Here is a 26,373-nt window from a genome sequence, read left to right on the forward strand (position 1 = left end):
TGCCTCACTGTGCCCAAGCCTCACTGTGTGCATGCCTCACTGTGCCCATACCTCACTGTGCCCAAGCCTCACTGTGCCCAAGCCTCACTGTGTCCATGCCTCACTGTGCCCAAGCCTCACTGTGTCCATGTGCATGCCTCACTGTGCCCATGCCTCACTGTGCCCATGTGCATGCCTCACTGTGCCCATACCTCACTGTGCCCAAGCCTCACTGTGCCCAAGCCTCACTGTGTCCATGCCTCACTGTGCCCAAGCCTCACTGTGTCCATGTGCATGCCTCACTGTGTCCATGCTTCACTGTGCCCAAGCCTCACTGTGTCCAAGCCTCACTGTGCCCAAGCCTCATGCCGCGTACACACCATCACTTTATGTGATGGAAAAAAAAAACATTTTCCGTGAAGTAAAAAACAACGTTTTTGAAACTTACATTTTCAAAAACGACGTTGCCTACACACCATCGTTTTTCTCACAATGCTCTAGCAAAGCGAGGTTACGTTCCACCACTTTCTTCCATTGAAGCTCGCTTCATAACTAGCTTCTGGGCATGCGCGGGTGTAAAAACGTTGTTTTAAACGTTGTTTTTTGCTACACACGGTCAATTTTTGTGAAACAAAAAACGACGTTTTGAAAAAAGACACATAAAATTGAAGCATGCTTCAATTTTTTTTTGTCGTTTTTCACAAGACATAAAACAACGTTATCCCACATACACGGTCATTTAAAGTGACGTTTTAAAAAATGTCGTTTTTTTTCATCACATAAAGTGATGGTGTGTACGCGGCATCACTCTATCCAAGCCTCACTGTGCCCAAGCCTCACTGTGTCCATGCCTCACTGTGCCCAAGCCTCACTGTGCCCATGCCTCACTGTGCCCAAGCCTCACTGTGCCCATGCCTCACTGTGTCCATAACTAGACTGACGTTTAACATGGGAGTATATATAAGGGGTGCCCGGCTTTGAAAAATTGGTGCTCCCCAGCCGTAGGTCCCCCAGACAACAAACTTTACACACTTATAAAGGAGCAAGGGGGCTACATGTGTGCCAAGTTCCGGGTCCAGGGGACCTACGACTGTCCGGTACCGGGTACCCCAAATTCACCGGAGAAATTACCATTTAACATCGGAGTCTATGGAAGGGGTGCCCGGCGTTGAAAAAAATCGGTGCTCCCCGGCTGTAGGTCCCCCAGACAACAAAACTTTGCACACTTGTAGAGGAAGAGTGTGGCTACATGTGTGCCAAGGTACCGGGTCCCCAAAGTCCGGGATATCGGGCGCAAAAAGGTGACTCGAGTATAAGCCGAGGGGGGCATTTTCAGCACAAAAAAATGTGCTGAAAAACTTGGCTTATACTCGAGTATATATGGTACTTCAGACTGGATTCACACACTTGTCTCCAAAAGCTTGGGAAAGGTATAGCCGGGATTCCCTAAAGAGGATGCAAAATCCAATAAATTGTGGCATTACTTTGATGCAGTAGGGCCATTTTTGTTTGTTTGAGGGTAGTAAACTAACAACCTCCCCTCCGTGCACGTCTGCCGGTTAGTCTAGAACATTACTGGACATAAAGATCGAGATAGATGGGGGGGGGGGTCATCCAGCATGGTGGGGTGCGGGCAGCAGCTCCGCTCCAGGCTAGCGGGTGCAGGGTCCGGGCAGCAGCTCCGGGCTAATGGCTCCAGGCTAGCAGGTGCTGGGTCCAGGCAGCATCTCCAGGCTAGTGGGTGCGGGGTCCGGGCTGCAGCTTATGGCTAGCGGGTGCAGGGTCCGGACAGCAGCTCCAGGCTAGTGGGTGCGGGGTCTGGGCTGCAGCTTATGGCTAGCGGGTGCGGGGTCCGGGCAGCAGCTCCATGGATCAGGTCTCAAACCACAGAAAAACAAGGCCTCGCAACATGTGAGGTGAAAAGTACTCCTGATGAGGCCTACTGGCTGAAACCTGTATATAGTTAGAGCCTGAAGTGAAGACTACCCAATCACATGCAAGGGGGAAAAAAAATGAATTTTTTGCTTGCAAATGATTGTATGATGGAAGTCAGCAGAGCTTCCCCTCATGTACTACGTTCTGGAGCAACTGCCCTTGCAGAGCGCAACAGCACTTGCAAAGTTGCACGGCCTATTTGCCTTTAGTAAATCGGCCTCTTTGTGTCGGTATAAAATGCTCTATAATGATCTTAAAGGGGTTGTAAAGGTTCATTTTTTATTTTCTAAATAGGTTCCTTTAACCACTTAAGCCCCGGACCTTTAGGCAGCTAAATGCCCAGGCCAGGTTTTGCGATTCGGCACTGCGTCGCTTTAACAGACAATTGCGCGGTCGTGCGACGTGGCTCCCAAACAAAATTGGCGTCCTTTTTTCCCCACAAATAGAGCTTTCTTTTGGTGGTATTTGATCACCTCTGCGGTTTTTATTTTTTGCTCTAGAAACAAAAATGGAGCGACAATTTTGAAAAAAATGCAATATTTTTTACTTTTTGCTATAATAAATATCCCCCAAAAACATATATAACATTTTTTTTTTCCTCAGTTTAGGCCGATACGTATTCTTCTACCTATTTTTGGTAAAAAAAATCGCAATAAGCGTTTATCGATTGGTTTGCGCAAAATTTATAGCGTTTACAAAATAGGGGATAGTTTTATTGCATTTTTCTTAATTATTTTTTTTTTACTACTAATGGCGGCGATCAGCGATTTTTTTCGTGACTGCGACATTATGGCGGACACTTCGGACAATTTTGACACATTTTTGGGACCATTGTCATTTTCACAGCAAAAAATGCATTTAAATTGCATTCTTTATTGTGAAAATGACAGTTGCAGTTTGGGAGTTAACCACAGGGGGCGCTGTAGGAGTTAGTGTTCACTTAGTGTGTGTTTACAACTGTAGGGGGGTGTGGCTGTAGGACTGATGTCATCGATCGAGTCTCCCTATATAAGGGATCACTCGATCGATGCAGCGCCATAGTGAAGCACGGGGAAGCCATGTTTACACACGGCTCTCCCCGTTCTTCAGCTCCGGGGAGCGATCGCGACGAAGCGGCTATAAATGAATAGCCGCGCCATCGTCCCGGATCACTCCCCGCGGGAATCCGACCGCCGCATGTAGCGGGGGGGGGGGTCCCGATCGGACCCCCCACCCGCTAGAAGGCAAGGACGTACATGTACGCCCATTTGCCTGTACGTGCCATTCTGTGGACGTACATTTACATGCGGCGGTCGGGAAGTGGTTAAGCTAGTGCATTGTTGGTTCACTTACCTTTTCCTTCCATTTCCCTTTCTAAATTTTTTTTTTCTTTGTCTGAATTTCTCACTTCCTGTTCCTCCTCAGTAAGCTTGCCCCCGTCATCCGAGCCGTTCTGGCTGGGGGTTAGTCAGCTTTTTTGCCCCCTCCCTTGGGACTACATCCCAGCGTCTCCCCGCAGGGATGTAGTCCCAAAGGAGGGGGCGAGCACGCCATCTAGAAAATAAAAAATGAACCTTTACAAGCCCTTTAATAAAAGTGATAAAAAGATGAGCGGTGACTGACTGGTCAATGCTGCTCTGTCTCTTCTTCAGCTCCTGGATATGGTGCTGCACAGACATCTCTCTCCTGTCATAGCCGGACTCTGACTTCTTCTTCTTCTTCTTCTTTGGCCGGCACAGCTCTGACGGAGATGGCAGAGACTCCAGGCTTGGTACGGGCAGGCTGGTGGAGTCGTAGTTCTGTCTCCATGCTGGGTAGCCGGACTTCTTCACCCCAGACAGAAAGAAAGAGAATAGAATAATGAGAATTGCAACTTGATTAAGGAGAAAATCGGAAAACTCTGACGGGGGTTCTGCCTTTTCTCTTCTCTACTAAAGAAAAGCATTTTTTATATTTATATTTTTTTATTCCTGTCTGTATATTACCATTGGTGATTGACCCTCACTTCCTGTCTGTATATTGGCATTGGCGATACCCTCACTTCCTGTCTGTATATTGCCATTGGTGATTGACCCTCACTTCCTGTCTGTATATTGTCAGTGGTGATTAACCCTCACTTCCTGTCTGTATATTGCCATTGGTGATTAACCCTCACTTCCTGTCTGTATATTGTCAGTGGTGATTGACCCTCACTTCCTGTCTGTATATTGCCATTGGTAATTAACCCTCACTTCCTGTCTGTATATTGTCAGTGGTGATTTACCCTCACTTCCTGTCTGTATATTGCCATTGGTGATTAACCCTCACTTCCTGTCTGTATATCACCATTGGTGATTGACCCTCACTTCCTGTCTGTATATTGCCATTGGTGATTGACCCTCACTTCCTGTCTGTATATTGCCAGTGGTGATTTACCCTCACTTCCTGATTGTATATTGCCATTGGCGATACCCTCATGTAGCGCCCCCTTACTTTCAGTATGGGCGTTACGCTAAAGTTAGTGGGAGAATGGGAGAGTTATTTTTGCTCCCATTCATAATTCGTTAAATTTGGGCTGCTGTCATTCCTGAACTGTTCTGTGGGTCAGTCTGCGCTCCAGGGGTGCCGATCCCACCCCTGGGCGACAGTTGGCGCTAGAGGGGTTCTGGCAGAGCCACTTTTCCCCAGCAGCCAATTAGAGGAGTTTTCCCTCGCGGGGCATGCTGGGGGAGAGTATATCTGTGGCAGACGCCATTTTCTTTGGTTCTTCGCGGGTTCCAGGTTCCACACCCACCTTTAGGGTGTGCGCATCCAACGGACCCTGGCGACATGGCCTACCAGGCCGGGGTCGCATACCACGCGGAGCTCCATGTTGCTGAGAGGGGGGCCCAGTGACTTGCTGGGTCCCCATCTTTATTGAAGAGATCCCCAGCTGCGTGCTGTGCGGTGGAGGGTCGGCTCAAGGAAAACCCGGAGGCAGGTTATCCGAGGGGCTTGAACGAACCATCGAGGATCCGGTGACCGGGATGTTGACAGGTACACTTCCACTGTCACCCGGTGACCCTAACCTAATCTACTGGGAGGATTCGCTCAATCCATTTAGCTCATTCAAGTACTAGGCCTGTGGCAGAGGTCCGTAGAGCCAGGTCTGTGGCAGAGACCTGTTCCTCCCAGCAACCATAAAGTGGCCCTCGGGATGCCAGGCTCATGGCAGGAGTCTGTCCGGGGGCACTTCACCCACTCTGGCTAGAGTGGCGATGAACTGAGTCTACTACTACTGAGAGCAGGATTGCTCTTTCTCATATCCAGGCCTGATACTGCAAAGTTCTCTCTAGCTTCATCAACCTTTTCTCTTTACCTCATGTTGATGTTGGTTGTGTTGGGCTGGGAAATAAAGCATTCGGAAAATCGAATTCGCTGATTGGACATTCGTTTACTACTCTACTCACTACAATCACCCTAGACAACGATAAGAGGTAACTTAATACGCCGATCCCAAAACAACCAGCAGCTCCTGAGGGGGTATCGCTACACTCACTTCCTGTCTGTATATTGTCATTGGTGATTGACCCTCACTTCCTGTCTGTATATTGTCAGTGGTGATTAACCCTCACTTCCTGTCTGTATATTGCCATTGGTGATTAACCCTCACTTCCTGTCTGTATATTGTCAGTGGTGATTGACCCTCACTTCCTGTCTGTATATTGCCATTGGTAATTAACCCTCACTTCCTGTCTGTATATTGTCAGTGGTGATTGACCCTCACTTCCTGTCTGTATATTGCCATTGGTGATTAACCCTCACTTCCTGTCTGTATATTGTCAGTGGTGATTGACCCTCACTTCCTGTCTGTATATTGCCATTGGTAATTAACCCTCACTTCCTGTCTGTATATTGTCAGTGGTGGTTGACCCTCACTTCCTGTCTGTATATTGCCATTGGTGATTAACCCTCACTTCCTGTCTGTATATTGTCAGTGGTGATTGACCCTCACTTCCTGTCTGTATATTGCCATTGGTAATTAACCCTCACTTCCTGTCTGTATATTGTCAGTGGTGGTTGACCCTCACTTCCTGTCTGTATATTGCCAGTGGTGATTTACCCTCACTTCCTGTCTGTATATTGCCATTGGTGATTAACCCTCACTTCCTGTCTGTATATCACCATTGGTGATTGACCCTCACTTCCTGTCTGTATATTGCCATTGGTGATTGACCCTCACTTCCTGTCTGTATATTGCCAGTGGTGATTTACCCTCACTTCCTGATTGTATATTGCCATTGGCGATACCCTCATGTAGCGCCCCCTTACTTTCAGTATGGGCGTTACGCTAAAGTTAGTGGGAGAATGGGAGAGTTATTTTTGCTCCCATTCATAATTCGTTAAATTTGGGCTGCTGTCATTCCTGAACTGTTCTGTGGGTCAGTCTGCGCTCCAGGGGTGCCGATCCCACCCCTGGGCGACAGTTGGCGCTAGAGGGGTTCTGGCAGAGCCACTTTTCCCCAACAGCCAATTAGAGGAGTTTTCCCTCGCGGGGCATGCTGGGGGAGAGTATATCTGTGGCAGACGCCATTTTCTTTGGTTCTTCGCGGGTTCCAGGTTCCACACCCACCTTTAGGGTGTGCGCATCCAACGGACCCTGGCGACATGGCCTACCAGGCCGGGGTCGCATACCACGCGGAGCTCCATGTTGCTGAGAGGGGGGCCCAGTGACTTGCTGGGTCCCCATCTTTATTGAAGAGATCCCCAGCTGTGTGCTGTGCGGTTGAGGGTCGGCTCAAGGAAAACCCGGAGGCAGGTTATCTGAGGGGCTTGAACGAACCATCCGGGATCCGGTGACCGGGATGTTGACAGGTACACTTCCACTGTCACCCGGTGACCCTAACCTAATCTACTGGGAGGATTCGCTCAATACATTTAGCTCATTCAAGTACTAGGCCTGTGGCAGAGGTCCGTAGAGCCAGGTCTGTGGCAGAGACCTGTTCCTCCCAGCAACCATAAAGTGGCCCTCGGGATGCCAGGCTCATGGCAGGAGTCTGTCCGGGGGCACTTCACCCACTCTGGCTAGAGTGGCGATGAACTGAGTCTACTACTACTGAGAGCAGGATTGCTCTTTCTCATATCCAGGCCTGATACTGCAAAGTTCTCTCTAGCTTCATCAACCTTTTCTCTTTACCTCATGTTGATGTTGGTTGTGTTGGGCTGGGAAATAAAGCATTCGGAAAATCGAATTAGCCGATTGGACATTCGTTTACTACTCTACTCACTACAATCACCCTAGACAAAGATTGAAGGTAACTTAATACGCCGATCCCAAAACAACCAGCGGCTCCTGAGGGGGTATCGCTATACACTCACTTCCTGTCTGTATATCGCAATTGGTGATTAACCCTCACTTCCTGTCTGTATATCACCATTGGTGATTAACCCTCACTTCCTGTCTGTATATCACCATTGGTGATTAACCCTCACTTCCTGTCTGTATATCACCATTGGTGATTAACCCTCACTTCCTGTCTGTATATCGCCATTGGTGATTAACCCTCACTTCCTGTCTGCTGAAACTGTTGCTGGCAGAACAGGAAGTGAGGGGAAATCTTTCTAAAGGAGCAGCAGATAATACATTCCAACAGGGGGCTCTAACCCTTCCCCACTGTGTTCAAAACTAAACAAAAAAAAAAAAAAAAGCAACCATGCCGTCCGTACCAATGAAGAGTGCAGAGGTGGGATTCTACCTCCTGCCGCCTTATCTCTATGGCTGCTGTGAATTGTCAGGTGAATCTCTGTGCCTCACCTCAGTACAATGAACTTCCACTTACCATGCCGGGGACCCCACTGACATCCATACTGAGAGGAAAGAGAAACCACCGTTACATCATTCTATATGATTCTATGATAGAACATCAGTCATTGCAGGGACAGCACAAGAGAGGAGGACAGTCAGTAGGCAGTGATCACAGGTAGGGTTGCCAACTCATCCCTTTAAAACAGAAAACATATGAATTACACAGGTTCTGAGGCTAATTTCATGCAAATAAGGCACCAAGTGAGTTTAATTACCTCCTTAATCAGCCACAGAACCTGTGTAATTAATATGTGTTCTGTTTTAAAGGGATGAGTTGGCAACCCTAATCACAGGGCCCATAGAAGAAGAGAGGAGGACAGTCAGTAGGCAGTGATCACAGGTCCTATAGAAGATAAAGAGAGGAGGACAGCCCGTAGGCAAAGATCACAGGTCCTATAGAAGATGAAGAGAGGAGGACAGTCAGTAGGCAGTGATCACAGGGCCTATAGAAGAAGAAGAAGAGAGGAGGACAGTCAATAGGCAGTGATCACAGGGCCTATAGAAGATGAAGAGAGGAGGACAGTCAGTAGGCAGTGATCATCACAGGACCTATAGAAGATGGAGGAGGACAGTCAGTAGGCACTGATCACAGGACCTATAGAAGATCAAGAGAGGAGGACAGTCAGTAGGCAGTGATCACATGGCCTATATAAGGTGAAGAGATGAGGACAGTCAGTAGGCAGTGATCACATGACCTATAGAAGGTGAAGAGAGGAGGACAGTCAGTAGGCAGTGATCACAGGGCCTATAGAAGATCAAGAGAGGAGGAGAGCCCGTAGGCACTGATCACAGGGCCTATAGAAGAGAGAAGGAAGAAGAAGAGAGAAGGAAGAAGAAGAAGATAGAAGAAAGAAGAAGGAAGAAGAAAGAAGGAAGAGGAGAGAAGGAAGAAGAAGAAGGAAGAAGAAAGAAGGAAGAGGAGAGAAGGAAGAAGAAGAAGAAGAGAGAAGAAAGAAGAAGGAAGAAGAAGAGAGAAGGAAGAAGAAGAGAGAAGGAAGAAGAAAAGAAGGGAGAAGGAAGAAGAAGAGAAGAGAGAAGGAAGAAGAGGAGAGAGAAGGAAGAAGAAGAAGAGCAGGGAGAAGGAAGAAGAAGAAGAGCAGAGAGAAGGAAGAAGAAGAAGAAGAAGAAGAGCAGAGAGAAGGAAGAAGAGAGAAGGAAGAAGAAGAGAGAAGGAAGAAGAAGAGAGAAGGAAGAAGAAGAAGGAAGAAGAGAGAAGGAAGAAGAAGAGAGAAGGAAGAAGAAGAAGAAGAAGAAGAAGAAGAGAGAAGGAAGAAGAAGAAGAGAGAAGGAAGAAGAAGGAAGAAGAGAGAAGGAAGAAGAAGAGAGAAGGAAGAAGAAGAAGAAGAAGAAGAGAGAAGGAAGAAGAAGAAGAAGTGAGAAGGAAGAAGAGGAGAGGAAGAGAGAAGGAAGAAGAAGAAGGAAGAAGAGAGAAGGAAGAAGAAGGAAGAAGAGAGAAGGAAGAAGAAGAGAGAAGGAAGAAGAAGAAGAAGAGAGAAGGAAGAAGAAGAAGAAGAAGAAGAGAGAAGGAAGAAGAAGAGAGAAGGAAGAAGAGAGAAGGAAGAAGAGAGAAGGAAGAAGAGAGAAGGAAGAGAGAAGGAAGAAGAAGAAGAAGAGAGAAGGAAGAAGAAGAAGAATAAGGAAGAAGAGAGAAGGAAGAAGAAGGAAGAAGAGAGAAGGAAGAAGAAGAGAGAAGGAAGAAGAAGAGAGAAGGAAGAAGAAGAAGAGAGAAGGAAGAAGAAGAAGAAGAAGAAGAGAGAAGGAGGAAGAAGAAGAAGAAGAAGAAGAAGAAGGAAGAAGAAGAGAGAATGAAGAAGAAGAAGAGAGAAGGAAGAAGAGAGAAGAAGAGAGAAGGAAGAAGAAGAAGAGAGAAGGAAGAAGAAGGAAGAAGAGAGAAGGAAGAGAGAAGGAAGAAGAGAGAAGGAAGAAGAGAGAAGGAAGAAGAAGGAAGAAGAAGAGAGAAGGAAGAAGGAAGAAGAAGGAAGAAGAGAGAAGGAAGAGAGAAGGAAGAAGAAGAGAGAATGAAGAAGAAGAGAGAAGGAAGAAGAGAGAGAAGGAAGAAGAAGAAGAAGATAGAAGGAAGAAGAGAGAAGGAAGAAGAAGAAGAGAGAAGGAAGAAGAAGGAAGAAGAGAGAAGGAAGAAGAGAGAAGGAAGAAGAAGAGAGAAGGAAGAAGAATAGAGAAGGAAGAGAGAAGGAAGAAGAAGAAGAGAGAAGGAAGAAGAAGAAGAGAGAAGGAAGAAGAAGAGAGAAGGAAGAAGAAGGAAGAAGAGAGAAGGAAGAAGAAGGAAGAAGAGAGAAGGAAGAATGAAGAAGAGAGAAGGAAGAAGAAGAGAGAAGGAAGAAGAAGGAAGAAGAAGAGAGAAGGAAGAAGAAGAGAGAAGGAAGAAGAAAGAAAAAGAGAAAAAGAAAAAGAAGAAGAAGGAAGAAGAAGGAAGAGGAAGAAGGAAGAGAGAAGAAAGAGAGAAGAAAGAGAGAAGAAAGAGAGAAGAAGAGAGAAGAAGAAGAAGAGAGAAGAAGAAGAATATCAATATCAGTAGGTAGTGATCACAGGGCCTATAGAAGGTGAAGAGAGGGGGACAGTCAGTAGGCATTGATCACCTGACATATAGAAGGTGAAGAGAGGAGGACAGTCAGTAGGCAGTGATCACATGACCTATAGAAGGTGAAGAGAGGAGGACAGTCAGTAGGCAGTGATCACCTGACCTATAGAAGGTGAAGAGAGGGGGACAGTCAGTAGGCAGTGATCACCTGACATATAGAAGGTGAAGAGAGGAGGACAGTCAGTAGGCAGTGATCACCTGACCTATAGAAGGTGAAGAGAGGAGGACAGTCAGTAGGCAGTGATCACCTGACCTATAGAAGGTGAAGAGAGGAGGACAGTCAGTAGGCAGTGATCACATGGCCTATAGAAGGTGAAGAGAGGAGGACAGTCAGTAGGCAGTGATCACCTGACATATAGAAGAAGAGAGGAGGACAGTCAGTAGGCAGTGATCACATGGCCTATAGAAGGTGAAGAGAGGAGGACAGTCAGTAAGCAGTGATCACATGACCTATAGAAGGTGAAGAGAGGAAGACAGTCAGTAAACAGTCAGTAAAGGGTTGGGGTTTAGGACAGGGAAGGATATAGATGGATGTAAAGGAGACGCTCACCTTGGCTGTCTCATCAGCCGCTCCCAGAACTCGGGTCCATAGCGCTCTTCCAGGGGATGTGATGGAGAGCTGGGAGGAGCCGGCGGGTGAATGTTAAACCGTTTAACGATCCTGGAATGTCTGCATGTAAAATACGGCAGAATATCTATGTTTTCATGTGACAACACTGAAGAAATGACACTTTGTATCTACAATGTTGTGTAGTGAGTGTACAGCTTGTATAACGGTGTAAATTTGCCGTCCCCTCCAAATAACTCAACACACAGCCATTAATGTCTAAACCGCTGGCAACAAAAGTGAGTACACCCCTAAGTGAAAATGTCCAAATTGGGCCCAATTAGCTATTTTCCCTCCCCGGTGTCATGTGACTCGTTAGTGTTACAAGGTCTCAGGTGTGAATGGGGAGCAGGTGTGTTAAATTTGGTGTTATCGCTCTCACTCTCTCATACTGGTCACTGGAAGTTCAACATGGCACCTCATGGCAAAGAACTCTCTGAGGATTTGAAAAAAAAAAAAATTGTTTCTCTACATAAAGATGGCCTAGGCTATAAGAAGATTGCCAAGACCCTGAAACTGATCTGCAGCACAGTGGCCAAGATCATACAGTGGTATAACAGAACGAGTTCCCCTCCCCCGCCTCACCATGGACGACCAAAGAAGTTGAGGTAACATGCTCAGCGTCAAATCCAGAGGTTGTCTTTGGGAAATAGATGTATGAGTGCTGCCAGCATTGCTGCAAAGGATTAAGGGGTGGGGGTGAGCCAGTCAGTGCTCAGACCATACACCGCATCAAATTGGAATGCATGACTGTCGTCCCAGAAGGAAGCCTCTTCTAAAGATGATGCACAATTTTTTTTTACTCAGTTTAGGCCGATACGTATTCTTCTACTTATTTTTCGTAAAAAAAAACAAAAAAAAACAATAAGCGTTTATTGATTGGTTTGCGCAAAATTTATAGCGTTTACAAAATAGGGGATAGTTTTATGGCTTTTTTTTACTTCTAATGGCGGCGATCAGCAATTTTTTTTTGTGACTGCGACATTATGGAGGACACATCGGACACATTTTTGGGACCATTGTCATTTTTACAGCGAGCAGTGCTATAAAAATGCACTGATTACTGTGAAAATGACACTCGCAGTGAAGGGGTTAACCCAGGGCTCGACAAATCCCGGGCGCCAGGTCGCCATGGCGACTAGAAATAGGGTCCTGGCGACTTGAATTGGAAGGGGGGGTAAAAAAAAAAAAAAAAAAAAAATTTTTTTTTTTTTTGTGAGCTGGGGCCATCTGGTGGTGAGCCGTTGGTATTACAAGTTATTACCACCAGATGTGAGCTGGCGCCATCTGGTGGTGGCCGTTGGTATTACAAGTTAAGCATTACAAGTTAAACAGCAATTCTAATGTTGTTTTTCACTATTTTCACTGCCATCTTCTTCCCTCTAATTAGAACCCCCAAACATTATATATATTTTTTATCCTAACACCCTAGAGAATAAAATGGCGATCGTTGCAATACTTTCTGTCACGCAGTATTTGCGCAGCGGTCTTACAAGCGCACTTTTTTTGTGAAAAAATTACACTTTTTTAAATTAAAAAATAAGACAACAGTAAAGTTATCCCCATTTTTTTTTTTAATATTATGAAAGATAATGTTACGCCAAGTAAATTCATACCCAACATGTCACGCTTCAAAATTGCGTCCGCTCGTGGAACAAACTTTTACCCTTTAAAATCTTCATAGGCGACGTTTAAAAAAAATCTACAGGTTGCATGTTTTGAGTTACAGAGAAGGTTTAGGGCTAGAATTATTGCTCTCGCTCTACCAATCGCGGCGATACCTCACGTGTGGTTTGAACACCGTTTACATATGCGGGCGCTGCTCACGTATGTGTTCGCTTCTGCGCGCAAGCTCGTCGGGACGGGGCGCGTTTTCTGGCTCCTAACTTTTTTACCTGGCTCCTAGATTCCAAGCAAATTTGTCAACCCCTGGGTTAACCTGTAGGGGGCACTAAAGGGGTTAAGTGTTCCCTAATGTGTGTTTCTTACTGTTGGGGGGGGGCGTGGCTGGCCGCGTGACGTCACTGATCGTCGTTCCCTATGACAGGGAACAGACGATCAGTGACAGGCTCACTAGGAAGCACGGGAAGGTTTGTTTACACTCACCTCTCCCCGTTCTTCAGCTCTGTGACCCGATCGCGGGACACCGGCGGCGATCGGGTCTGTGGGTCCCGCGGGCGCCAATGACAAATTGACGTCGGCAAAGTGGTTGTAGAATCCTGACTGGATGTCATATGACGTCCTCAGGATTCTGAGCCGCTGCGCGCTCACGGAGACACTTTACCACGTGATCAGACGTGTCCAATGACAGCTGATCACGATGTAAACAGGAAGAGCCGTTGATGGCTCTTCCTCACTTGCGTCTGACAGACGCGATTAGAGGAGAGGCGATCGGCGGCTCTCCTGACAGGGGGGGTTCACGCTGATTGTTTATCAGCGAAGCCCCCCCTCGGATCGCCACATGGACCACCAGGGAAGCCCACCCTGGACCACCAGGGAAGGGCAAAAAAAAAGGGGGGGCCAAAAAAAAAGTCTGAAAAAAAAAAAAAGTCTGAAAAAATAAATAAAAAAAGTCTGGAAAAAAAAAAGATGCCAATCAGTGCCCACAAATGGGCACTGACTGGCGACATAAGTAAATCAGTGCCGCCCCACAGTGTCCATCAGTGCGCCCCACAGTGTCCATCAGTGCCACCCCACAGTGTCCATCAGTGCCACCCCACAGTGCCCATCTGTGCCACCCCACAGTGCCCATCTGTGCCACCCATAAGTGCCGCCCATGAGTGCCCATCTGTGCCGCCTATGAGTGCCCAGTGCCGCCCATGAGTGCCGCCCATGAGTGCCCATCAGTGCTGCCCATGAGTGCCCATCAGTGCCGCCCATGAGTGCCCATGAGTGCCGCCTATGTGTGCCCATCAGTGCTGCCTATGAGTGCCCATCAGTGCCGCATACCAGCGCTGCCAATCAGTGCCACCTCACCTGTGCCCGTCAGTACTACCTCATCGATGTCCATCAGTGCCATCTCATCTGTGCCCATCAGTGCCGCCATATCAGTGCCCGTAATTGAAAGAGAAAACTTCATTATTTACAAAAAAATTTACAGAAAAAAATAAAAACGTAATTTTTTTTCCAAATGTTCAGTCATTTTTTAGTTGTTGCGCAAAAAAAAAAATCGCAGAGGTGATCGAATACCACCAAAAGAAAGCTCTATTTGTGGGGGAAAAAGGACGCCAATTTTGTTTGGGTACAGTGTAGCATGACCGCGCAATTGCCATTCAAAGTGCGACAGTGCTGAAAGCTGAAAAGGTGCGCAAGTACCTGGTATGGAAGTGGTTAAGCGGTTAAAAAAATTATTACAAAGAAATGCATACATCAATAAATGTATTGGTGTATGTATGTCTGTGTAACAATTGTATTAATCAAGTCCTTTGATTTGCTTGCATTACATTTATTAAATGTATTATTATTATTTCTATTTCCTATTTTCTATACTAATGTACCTTAATTAATGTATTCATATGTTACAATGGATTGTTAAATTATGTTTTTTATATGTTCATTCAATAAAAACTTATAAAAAAAAATAAAAAAAAAGGAAACGGCTATTGTTATAACATGTGATAGGTCACTCTCTCTAAATTTAGTTAATTAAAGTGTGTGGTGCCAAAAAAAACAAAAAAAAACAAATAGCTAGATTCACAAAGAGTTACGCCGGCGTATCAGTAGATACGCCGTCGTAACTCTGAATCTGCGCCGTCGTACATTTAAGTGTATTCTCAAATTGAGATACACTTAAATGTAGCTAAGATACGACCGCCTGCGCCGTCATATCCTAGCTGTCTAGTTCCGCCGGCCGCTAGGGGCGTGAACGCTGATTTACGCCTAGAATGCGTAAATCAGCGAGATACGCCGATTCACGAACGTACGCTTGCCCGTCGCAGTAAAGATACGCCGTTTACGTAAGGCTTTTTCCGGCGTAAAGTTAGTCGAACAAATAGCTGGCCTAGCCAATGTTAAGTATGGCCATCGTTCCCGCGTCGAAATTTGAAATTTTTACATCGTTTTTTATGTTCACGTCGAAACCAATAAGTCCTTGCGGCGTACTTTGGAGCAATGCACACTGGGATATGTCCACGAACGGCACATCACGTCGGGTCACTAGTCATAAAACATGCCCCCCTGTTCATCATTTGAATTAGGCGCGCTTACGCCGGCCCATTTACGCTACGCCGCCGTAACTTAGGACGCAAGTGCTTTGTGAATACAGCACTTGCCTCTCTGACTTACGGCGGCATAGCGTATATGCGATACGATCCGCCGCCTCAACATTAAGCCAGTCTATCTGAATCTGGCTAGAAATCTAGGCCCGGATTCACGTAGGGCTATTTTACGTTGCGCGGGCGTAGCGTAGCGTATTTACACTACGCCACCGCAACTTAGAGAGGCAAGTGCTGTATTCACAAAGCACTTGCGTCCTAAGTTACGGCGGCGTAGCGTAAATGGGCCGGCGTAAGCGCGCGTAATTCAAAGTAGGCTGGTAGGGGGCGTGTTGTATTTAAATGAGGCTTGACCCCATGTAGATGCATGGCCGAACGAACGACGCATGCGCGCGCATGCTCAGTATCACGTCGTATTTACGTCCAAAGATACCCCGGCTCAATGCCTGTGACGTGAACGTAACTTACGCACAGCCCTATTCGCGTACGACTTACGCAAACTACGTAAAAAGATACGCTTGTTCCGACGTCCATACTTTGCATGGGCTGCGCCACCTAGAGACATGCTTTATCTTTACGCCGGCGTATGTCTTACGTAAACGGCGTAACTAATTGGGACGGGCGTACGTACGTTCGTGAATCGGCGTATCTTGCTCATTTACATATTCAACGCGGAAATCAAGGAAGCGCCACCTAGCGGCCAGCGTAATGATTGCACCCCAAGATACGACGGCGTAGGAGACTTACGCCGCTCGTATCTTGGCCAAATCTATGCGTAACTGATTCTATGAATCAGGCGCATAGATACGACGGCGGACATTCAGACTTACGACGGCGTATCTGGGGATACGCCGTCATAAGTCTTTGTGAATCTGGGCCCTAAACTTTAATGTTTTTCAAAGGCTATTATAGAGCCGGCATGACGGGAATTTAGTTTCTTTCAGTTTCTTACCGTATAAAAGGAACGCAATCCTCGCCACTGGATTCATCATACATCTTCACTCTTCAAAGGCTGCTGGGAAAAAAAAAAGGTATAATAATAATAGAAGTACAGTATACAAAAATAAAAATATAGGGGTAAATATTGTGTTTAATTCATTAAAGTGGATGTTTAAAATACTGCGCAAATACTGTGTGGCAAAAAATATTGCAACAATCGCCATTCTATTGTTTTTTTTTTTTTTCTATTCTTTTTTAGGGTCTCTAAAAAAAAAAATTATATATATATATAGATTGGGTTGTAAAGGTTAATTTTTTATTTTCTAAATTGGTTCCTTTAAGCTAGTACATTGTTGGTTCACTTACCTTTTCCTTCCATTTCCCTTCTAAATTTCTTTATTCTTTTGTCTGAATTTCTCACTTCCTGTTCCTCCTCAGTAAGCTGTTTTGGCTGACTAACCCCCATCCAGAACGGCTCGGATGATGGGGGCAAGCTTACTGAGGAGGAACAGGAAGTGAGAAATTCAGACAAAAAAAAAAAACATTAAGAAAGGAAATGGAAGGAAAAGGTAAGTGAACCAACAATGCACTAGCTTAACCCCTTGAATACCGGGCTTTTATACCCACCTCCATACAGGGCCTATTCTGGCACTTCTCTCCTACATGTACAAATCATCATTCTTTTGCTAGAAAATTACGCAGAACCCCCAAACATTATATATGTTTTGTTTTTTTTTGCAGACATCCTAGGGAATAAAATGGCGGTCATTGCAACTTTTTATCTTGCATGGTATTTGCGCAATCATTTTTCAAACGCCTTTTTTTTAGCCCAATTTTTGGGTAAAATATGAAAGATGATGTTACGCTGAGTAAATAGATACCTAGGGCTAGATTCATCAAGCCCGCCATAAGTTTGTGTGGGCGTAGCGTATCCTATTTACGCTACGCCTCCGCAACTTAGATGGGCAAGTGCAGTATTCACAAAGCACTTGCTCCGTAAGTTGCGGCGGCGTATCGTAAATCTGCCGGCGTAAGCCCGCCTAATTCAAATTCTGAAGAGGTGGGCGTGTTTTATGCAAATAAAACATGACCCCCACGTAAATTACGTCTTTATCGAACGGCGCATACGCCGTTCGTCAAAGAATCCCAGTGCGCATGGTTGAAATTCCGCCGCAAATCGTCAATGCTTTCGAAGTGGACAAAATTTACGCAAAGCTCTATTCGCGAACGACTTACGCAAACGACGCAAAATTCGACGCTGGCCCGACGTCCATACTTAACATTGGTTGCTCCTCATAGAAGCAGGAGCAACGTTACGCTGGAAAAAGCCTTACGCAAACGACGTAAAAAATTCCGCCGGGCGCAAGTAAGTTTCTGAATTTGCGTATCCAGCTCATTTGCATATTCTACGCTGAAGTCGACGGAAGCGCCACCTAGCGGCCAGCGTAAATATGCAACTAAGATACGACGGCGTAAGAGACTTACGCCAGTCGGATCTTAGGCAAATTTTGGCGTATCTTGCTTTCTGAATACAGAAAGACGATACGCCGGCGCAGATTTGAATCTACGCGGCGTATCAATAGATACACCGGTGTAAATTCTCTCTGAATCTAGCCCCTAATATGTCACGCTTTAAAATTGCGCACACTCATGAAATGGCGCCAAACTTCGTTACTTAAAAATCTCCATAGGCGATGCTTTGAAAGAATTTACAGGTTACCCGTTTAGAGTTACAGAGGAGGTCTAGGGTTAGAATTGTTGCACATGCTCTAATGCGAGCGGCGATACCTCACATGTGTGGTTTGAACGACGTTTACATACGGGGGCGGGACTTACGTGTGCGTTCACTTCGGAGAGCAAGCTACCGGGGGCAGGGGCGTTTTACATTTTTTTAAAAAAAAATTTTTTTTTTAATTTTACTTTATTTATTTAATTTTTACACTTTTTTTTTTTTTTATCACTTTTATTCCTATTACAAGGAATGTAAACATCCCTTGTAATAGGAAAGGTGTGTGACAGGTCCTCTTTAACCACTTAAGCCCTGGACCAAAATGCAGATAAAGGACCCGGACAGTTTTTGCGATTCGGCACTGCGTCGCTTTTACTGACAATTGCGCGGTCGTGCGACGTGGCTCCCAAACAAAATTGGCGTCCTTTTTTCCCCACAAATAGAGCTTTCTTTTGGTGGTATTTGATCACCTCTGCGGTTTTTACTTTTTGCGCTATAAACAAAAATAGAGCGACAATTTTGAAAAAAATGCAATATTTTTTACTTTTTGCTATAATAAATATCCCCCAAAAATATATAAAAAAAAAATGTTTTTCCTCAGTTTAGGCCGATACGTATTCTTCTACCTATTTTTGGAAAAAAAAAATCGCAATAAGCGTTTATTGATTGGTTTGCGCAAAATTTATAGGCCCGGATTCTCAAAGGAGATACGACAGCGTATCTCCAGATACGCCATTGTATCTCCGAGTCTGAGCGGGGTCGTATCTATGCGCCTGATTCATAGAATCAGTTACGCATAGATTTCTATTAGATCTGACCGGCGTAAGTCTCTTACGCCGTCGGATCCTAACTGCATATTTACACTGGCCGCTAGGGGCGTGTACGCTGATTTACGCCTAGAAATATGTAAATCAGCTAGATACGCGAATTCACGAACGTACACCCGGCCGACGCAGTACAGATACGCCGTTTACGTTAGGCTTTTCCCGGCGTAAAGTTACCCCTGCTATATGGTGGCGTACATGCGGCGTACCAATGTTAAGTATGGACGTCGTTCCCGCGTCGAATTTTGAAAATTTTACGTTGTTTGCGTAAGTCGTTTGCGAATAGGGCTGGACGTCATTTACGTTCACGTCGAAACCAATACGTCCTTGCGGCGTACTTTGGAGCAATGCACACTGGGATATTCCACGGACGGCGCATGCGCCGTTCGTGAAAAGCGTCAATCACGTCGGGTCACAAGTTATTTACATAAAACACGCCCCCCTGTTCCACATTTGAATTAGGCGGGCTTACGCCAGCCTATTTACGCTACGCCGCCGCAACTTACGGAGCAAGTGCTTTGAGAATACAGCACTTGCCCGTCTAAGTTGCGGAGGCGTAACGTAAATAGGATACGTTACGCCCGCACAAAGATACGCCGATCTACGAGAATCTGGCTCTTTCTTAGTGTTTACAAAATAGGGGATAGTTTTATTTCATTTTTATTAATAATTTTTTTTCTACTAATGGCGGCGATCAGCGTTTTTTTTCGTGACTGCGACATTATGGCGGACACTTCGGACAATTTTGACCCATTTTTGGGACAATTGTCATTTTCACAGCAAAAAATGCTATAAAAATGCATTGTTTACTGTGAAAATGACAATTGCAGTTTGGGAGTTAACCACTAGGGGGCACTGAAGGGGTTAAGTGTGACCTCATATGTGTTTCTAACTGTAGGGGGCGGGGCTGAACGTGTGACATCATTGATCGTGTTTCCCTATGTCAGGGAACACACAATCGATGACAGCGCCACAGTGAAGAACGGTGAAGCTGTGTTTACACACAGCTCTCCTCGTTCTTCAGCTCCGGGGACCAATCGCGGGACTCCAGCGGCGATCAGGTCTGTGGGTCCCGCGGTCGCACCCACGGCTGGGCATTTAAAGAGGACGTACAGGTACGTGCTTGTGCCCAGCCGTGCCATTCTGCCAACGTATATGTGCAGTAGGCGGTCCTTAAGTGGTTAAGGAGAGATGCAGGGGGGTCAATAGGACTCCACTACTCTCCTCCAGACTGGAAAGCATGAGATCGTGAAAAAAAAAAATTCACTGATCTCTTGCTGACAGCCCCAATTGTGGCTTTGTTTACATTCCGGTACACGGGCGTGACGTCATCACATCGCACCCGGGCCTCCGACGGTCATAGAGATGACTGGTGACCATCTGGTCATCAGTCATCTCTATGCTTCCTATCCGGCGCTGGGCGATATATTATATACTGTACTCTATATCTAATATACATTACTATATATAGTGTGTGACCCCAGAGAGAGACGAGATATATATTATATACTGTACTCTCTATAATAATATAAATTTTACTGGGCACAGTGGCGACAATTGCGGGGCACAGTGGTGACAATTGATGGGCACAGTGGTCACAATTGATGGGCACAGTGGTAACAATTGATGGCACAGTGGTAACAATTGATGGGCACATACAGGTCACAGTGGCAGCATTTTACTGGGCACAGTGGCGACAAATGCTGGGCACAGTGGTAACAATTGATGGGCGCAGTGGTAACAATTGATGGCACAGTGGTAACAATTGATGGGCGCAGTGGTAACAATCGATGGCACATACAGGTCACAGTGGCAGCATCTTACTGGGCACAGTGGCGACAATTGCGGGGCACAGTGGTCACAATTGAGGGGGCACAGTGGTGACAATTGCGGGGCACAGTGGTGACAATTGATGGGCACAGTGGTAACAATTGATGGCACAGTGGTAACAATTGATGGCACAGTGGTAACAATTGATGGGCACAGTGGTAACAACTGATGGCACAGTGGTAACAATTGATGGCACATACAGGCCACAGTGGCAGCATTTTATTGGGCACAGTGGCGACAATTGCGGGGCACAGTGGCTACAATTGCTGGGCACAGTGGTAACAATTGATGGCACAGTTTGTGGAATGGCACAGTGGCTGCGTTTGATGGCATGGCACAGTGGTGACAATTGATGGCACAGTGGCTGCATTTGATGGGCACAGTGAGGCTGCAATTGTTGTAGTGGTAACAATTGATGGCACATACAGGTCACAGTGGCAGCATTTTACTGGGCACAGTGGCGACAATTGCGGGGCACAGTGGCTACAATTGCTGGGCACAGTGGCGACAATTGCGGGGCACAGTGGCTACAATTGCTGGGCACAGTGGCGACAATTGCTGGGCACAGTGGCGACAATTGCTGGACACAGTGGCGACAATTGCGGGGCACAGTGGTAACAATTGATGGCACAGTGGTAACAATTGATGGCACAGTGGTAACAATTTCTGGGCACAGTGGCGACAATTGCTGGGCACAGTGGCGACAATTGCGGGGCACAGTGGTAACAATTGATGGCACAGTGGTAACAATTGATGGCACAGTGGTAACAATTGATGGGCACAGTGGTAACAATTTCTGGGCACAGTGGCGACAATTGCTGGGCACAGTGGCGACAATTGCGGGGCACAGTGGTAACAATTGATGGCACAGTGGTAACAATTGATGGCACAGTGGTAACAATTGATGGGCACAGTGGTAACAATTGATGGCACATACAGGTCACAGTGGCAGCATTTTACTGGGCACAGTGGCGACAATTGTGGGGCACAGTGGTGACAATTGCGGGGCACAGTGGCTACAATTTAATGGCACAGTGGTAACAATTGATGGCACAGAGGCGACAATTGATGGGCACAGTGGCGACAATTGATGGGCACAGTGGCGACAATTGATGGGCACAGTGGTGACAATTGATGGCATGGCACAGTGGTGACAATTGATGGCACAGTGACTGTGTTTGATGGCATGGCACAGTGGTGACAATTGATGGGCACAGTGGTGACAATTGATGGCACAGTGGCTGTGTTTGATGGCATGGCACAGTGACTGCAACGCGTTTCACACTCTCATACAGTGTTTATTCATGAATAAGCACTGTATGAGAGTGTGAAACGCGTTAGCCCTTTTTCCTGATTTTTTGCTGTGACATCCATGTTGTGACCAGTTTTTATTAAAAGGAACACATTTTTATTTTTGGAGTGCGGCCGTCCCGGTTCTTTCTTATACATTTTTGCATACTTTTGCAGTGCCTGCACCCAAGGGTTTGGACTCCACTTTGCAGTTCTCTGGGACCTCTGAGCGGTAAACTTTCTTTCTTTTCCCTTAGAGAAGAGTGTTGTTACCCTACGGGGACGGAGCGTGTTTCCTGTCACATGTCTTTGTTCCTTTCACTTGCCGCATGCTTGTCTCAGACTCTGGGCCTCTCGCACATTGAATGAATGTCATTGTCGCCATTTTGTTTTTTACCTCAGACACGATATATTCCATTTTGGGGTGGGGCACGGGGGGTTGTGTTTTATTACACGTGGAGATTTCCCAGCCACTTCCTGTCGCGGTGACACCTGCTGTGTTGGGGGTGTCACCGAGACAGGAAGTGAGGGGATTTCTCCCCTGTGGGGACATATTTGATAAATAAATGTCAGATGTCACACTGGGTGGAGTAGTTCCTCCATATATGAGGTATATAGTGGTGTGTGTACATTATACAGGCTCTCCTCACCTCACACTAGTTCTCTCACCTTAAGTTTTCCCGCCCAGTCTACTATAAAAATGACGTACCGCAAGAGGGCGGAGCTTAGAACCAGACTGCTGTGCTGTGACTGGAGGGGGGGCGGAGACGGGTCGTCACTCTCCAAGGGCATGGGTGGGCGGGGCCTTGGGAAGCAGTGGGCGGGGCAGCCAGGCGCATTCCCTATTTCTAATGAACCCATCTCAATCTGTCACGGGCGTGGTCTCAGGGTGGCTGACACTCTGTGGGCGTGGTCTCAGGGTGGCTGGCACAATCTGGGCGTGGTCTCAGGGTGGCTGACGACATACTCTGGGCGTGGTCTCAGGGTGGCTGACAATTCCTGGGCGTTGTCTCAGGGTGGCTGACATACTCTGGGCGTGGTTCTCCCCCCACAACTCTGCGTTGGGCGGAACGATCTCCGTTCGCCACATTTATAAGCTCGGACTCCCATGTGACTGATATCTGGGGTGGGAGGGGCTGCGCAGTCCACTCATTGATTGACATTGTGGGTGGGCACTTAGGAATCTACGCTTGTTATTCCGCCCTCTGGGCGTGGCTTCCCAATCTTGATCGACAAGCCCAACTTTTCGCATTCACTTTTTGGGCGGGGTTCCACTTTGACACGCGCTGTGGGCGGGGTTTTGACTCTGACGTGAGGGTGGGCGAGGCTACGCGCTCTCCAAACCTATTCGCGGACTATTCGGAGTCCTGGGCGTGGTTTCTCACCCTTCTTTGACAGACGCTGGGCGGAGCATGAACTTATCCATATTTAAAACATGGGTGGGGTCTTAACGCTGAATGATAGATCCCTGGGCGGGGCTTCCCCGCCTCCTCCGCGCTCTAGGCGGGGGGTTTCAGCAGGCGGTGGGCGGAGCTATCCCGGAGAATGCAGTCACGTTATAGGCGTATCCCAGAGGAGGGAGGGCGACGTCACCAAGCGGGAGGGGAATCCCGGCTCGATGATGGCGGCTCCCGGCAGGGCGAGCAGCTGAGAGGACAGGGCGCAGCCGCCGGGACTTCACCCTTCCCCCCTCCCAAAAAGAGAGGACTCCCCGATCGCCCCCAAACTCCGGGGATCATCCCGGACCCGCCCCGGGGGACACACACAGGTAATGTGGGCGACATCATGGAGTGTTCCTTTAATTGTCTACAATGTGCTATTTATAGTCTGTGTGACCCCCAGAGAGACTATATATAATATATACTGTACTCTATAGAATATACACTACTATATATAATGTGTGACCCCCAGAGAGAGCCGATATATATTATATACTGTACTCTCTATACAGTAATATAAACTACTATATATAGTCTGTGTGACCCCCAGAGAGAGCCGATATATAGAGAGTACAGTATATAATATATATATATATATATATATATATATATATATATATATATATATACACACTACTATATATAATGTGTGACCCCCAGAGAGAGCCGATAGAGAGATAGAGAGAGATATATATATATATATATATATATTATACTGTACTCTCTATATAATAATATAAACTACTATATATAGCGTGTGACCCCAGAGAGAGCCGATTATTTATATATATATATATATATATATATATATATATATATACTGTACTCTCTATAGAATATACATTACTATATATAGTGTGTGACCCCAGAGAGAGAGCCGAGATATAGAGAGTAAAGTATATAATATACACTAGTGTATATATAATGTGACCCCAGAGAGAGCCGACATTATATATATATATATATATATATATATATATATATATATATATATATATATATATATATATATATATATATATTACTATATATATATATATATATATAGTGTGTGTGACCCCAGAGAGAGCTGACCTGTACTATATTATATACTGTACTACTACATATATTATATACTGTACTACCACATTATATACTGTACTACATATATTATATACTGTACTACTACATATATTATATATGTAGTGTGTGACCCCCAGAGAGAGCATATATACTGTACTACATACATTATACTGTACTATATATATTCTGTGTGACCCCAGAGAGAGCCTGTGGGATCTGTACAGGGGGGGGGACACATATATACAGTACTGTAAAGAATACATGGCGTCAGAAGGTAGATATATACACACATAGTACACTATAGTGTGTGTGTGTGTGTGTGTGTGTGTGTATGTGTGTATATATATATATATATATATATATAGTCCTTTTATATATTTTATACAACGCTATATATGATTCTTATGACCCTATATATTCTGTACTGTAATATATAGTGTGTGATCCTGTGTACTGTATAGAGAGTCCTTCTAACTATATATATATATGTATGTGTGTGTGTGTGTGTGTGTGTGTGTGTGTATATATATGTATATATATATATATATATATATATATATATATATATATATATATATATATATATATATATATAATGTCCCTATGACCCTATATATTTTACACTGGGCTGTATGTATTCATTCTAACCCCTTATGTTCCATACAGTACTATATATACCCCCTTATGACACTGTATATGGATGTTCTGACCCTATACTGTTCCATCTATACATTCCTTATGACCCTGTGTACGCTACTATATATATTTTAATTCTTTATTCCATACAGTTTTTATATATATATATATATATATATATATATATATATATATATATATATATATATATATATATATATATATATATATATATATATTTTTATTTATTCCATTCCTTCTGACACTATATACCCCACTGTATATAGACCTTATACTGTTATATACTTTTTTTGTTTTTGTTTTCCTCAGAAAATAGGTGCAGGAACTCAACCCCCACACACACTCTCTCCAAACCACATCAAATAGTGGATGTGGTCAAATTTCACTAGCAGTTGAAGTGTCTTAAAGGGGCATTATGTAGAGAATGCAGGGTTTGGGGGGTTGTTACACACAGGGTGCAGAGTTCAGGGGTGCAGAGATTTGCTTTCTTCAACAGGTGCCTACCTCTGCATCCTCTATTCGCATCTCACTTTCACCCCTATTCAGCTCTGACCTCTGCATGCAACCCCCCCTGCCTCCCCCCTGCCCCTATCTTCCTACACTTGTCTTTATTGTGTTGCTGTATTAAAGGGGTTGTAAAGGTAAAAAAAAGTTTCCCCTAAATATCTTCCTTTACCTTAGTGCAGTCCTCCTTCACTTACCTCATTCTTCCATTTTCCTTTTAAATGTCCTTATTTCTTCTGAGAAATCCTCACTTCCTGTTCTTCTGTCTGTAACTCCACACAGTAATACAAGGCTTTCTCCCTGGTGTGGAGTGTCGTGCTCACCCCCAGCCTTGGACTACGGGAGAGTCAGGACGCTCTCTACGCTGCAGGTAGAGAAAGGAGCTGTGTGTTAGGGGGTGTCCTGACTTTTATTGCTGTCACAAGGAATGTAAACATCCCTTGTGACAGTAATAGGTGGTGACAGGTACTCTTTATGGACGGATCGGAGGTTTAAAAGACCCCCCAATCCCTCCTTTGCACTACAAAATATTTAGATTGCCGAAAACGGCGATTCTGAATACTGTGTGTGTGTGTGTGTGTGTGTGTGTGTGTGTGTGTATGTATATGTATATATATATATATATATATATATATATATATATATATATATATATATATATATATATATATATATATATATATATATATATATATATATATATATATATAATTTTTTGAATGTGGCACCATTGGCAGCCGAGTAAACCGTAAGTGACGTCGCTTCCGTGTTTACATACAGGAGACTGGAACAAAGCCATTTACAACTTTTGTTCCAGCCTGTGGCTAGGCACCGGAAGTCACGGATCGGGTCTCCCGGTAAGGCGGGAGTCCCGGTCAGAGCGGCGGGAGGGGGATGGCTCCTCTGGGATGATGTCCTTGACTTTGTGCGGTGATATCTGAATGATGGGTGTAGTTACAGGA

At 45.4% G+C, this 26,373-nt stretch overlaps 2 protein-coding genes across 3 annotated transcripts in view; one reads left to right on the forward strand and one right to left on the reverse strand.

Moving 5' to 3' along the window:
- The window catches only part of INCA1 (inhibitor of CDK, cyclin A1 interacting protein 1), a 33,366-nt gene extending 17,233 nt beyond the window's left edge, over positions 1–16,133 (reverse strand). Inside the window, exons 1-4 of the mRNA XM_040341960.1 lie at positions 16,090–16,133; positions 10,867–10,986; positions 7,692–7,719; positions 3,517–3,719 (exon numbers count right to left, since the gene is read on the reverse strand). Coding sequence (XP_040197894.1) covers positions 3,517–3,719; positions 7,692–7,719; positions 10,867–10,986; positions 16,090–16,133 — 395 coding nt within the window. The remainder of the gene's footprint in view (positions 1–3,516; positions 3,720–7,691; positions 7,720–10,866; positions 10,987–16,089) is intronic.
- Positions 16,134–23,240: 7,107 nt separating this feature from the next.
- Positions 23,241–26,373, forward strand: part of KIF1C (kinesin family member 1C) — a 98,091-nt gene continuing 94,958 nt past the window's right edge. For both annotated transcript variants that reach the window (XM_040346976.1, XM_040346977.1), the window contains exon 1: positions 23,241–23,517. The gene's annotated coding sequence lies outside the window, so the exon portion shown is untranslated. The remainder of the gene's footprint in view (positions 23,518–26,373) is intronic.

The sequence above is a fragment of the Rana temporaria genome, chromosome 3, assembly GCF_905171775.1.
Source record: "Rana temporaria chromosome 3, aRanTem1.1, whole genome shotgun sequence".
In the NCBI taxonomy this organism is placed as follows: Eukaryota; Metazoa; Chordata; class Amphibia; order Anura; family Ranidae; genus Rana; species Rana temporaria.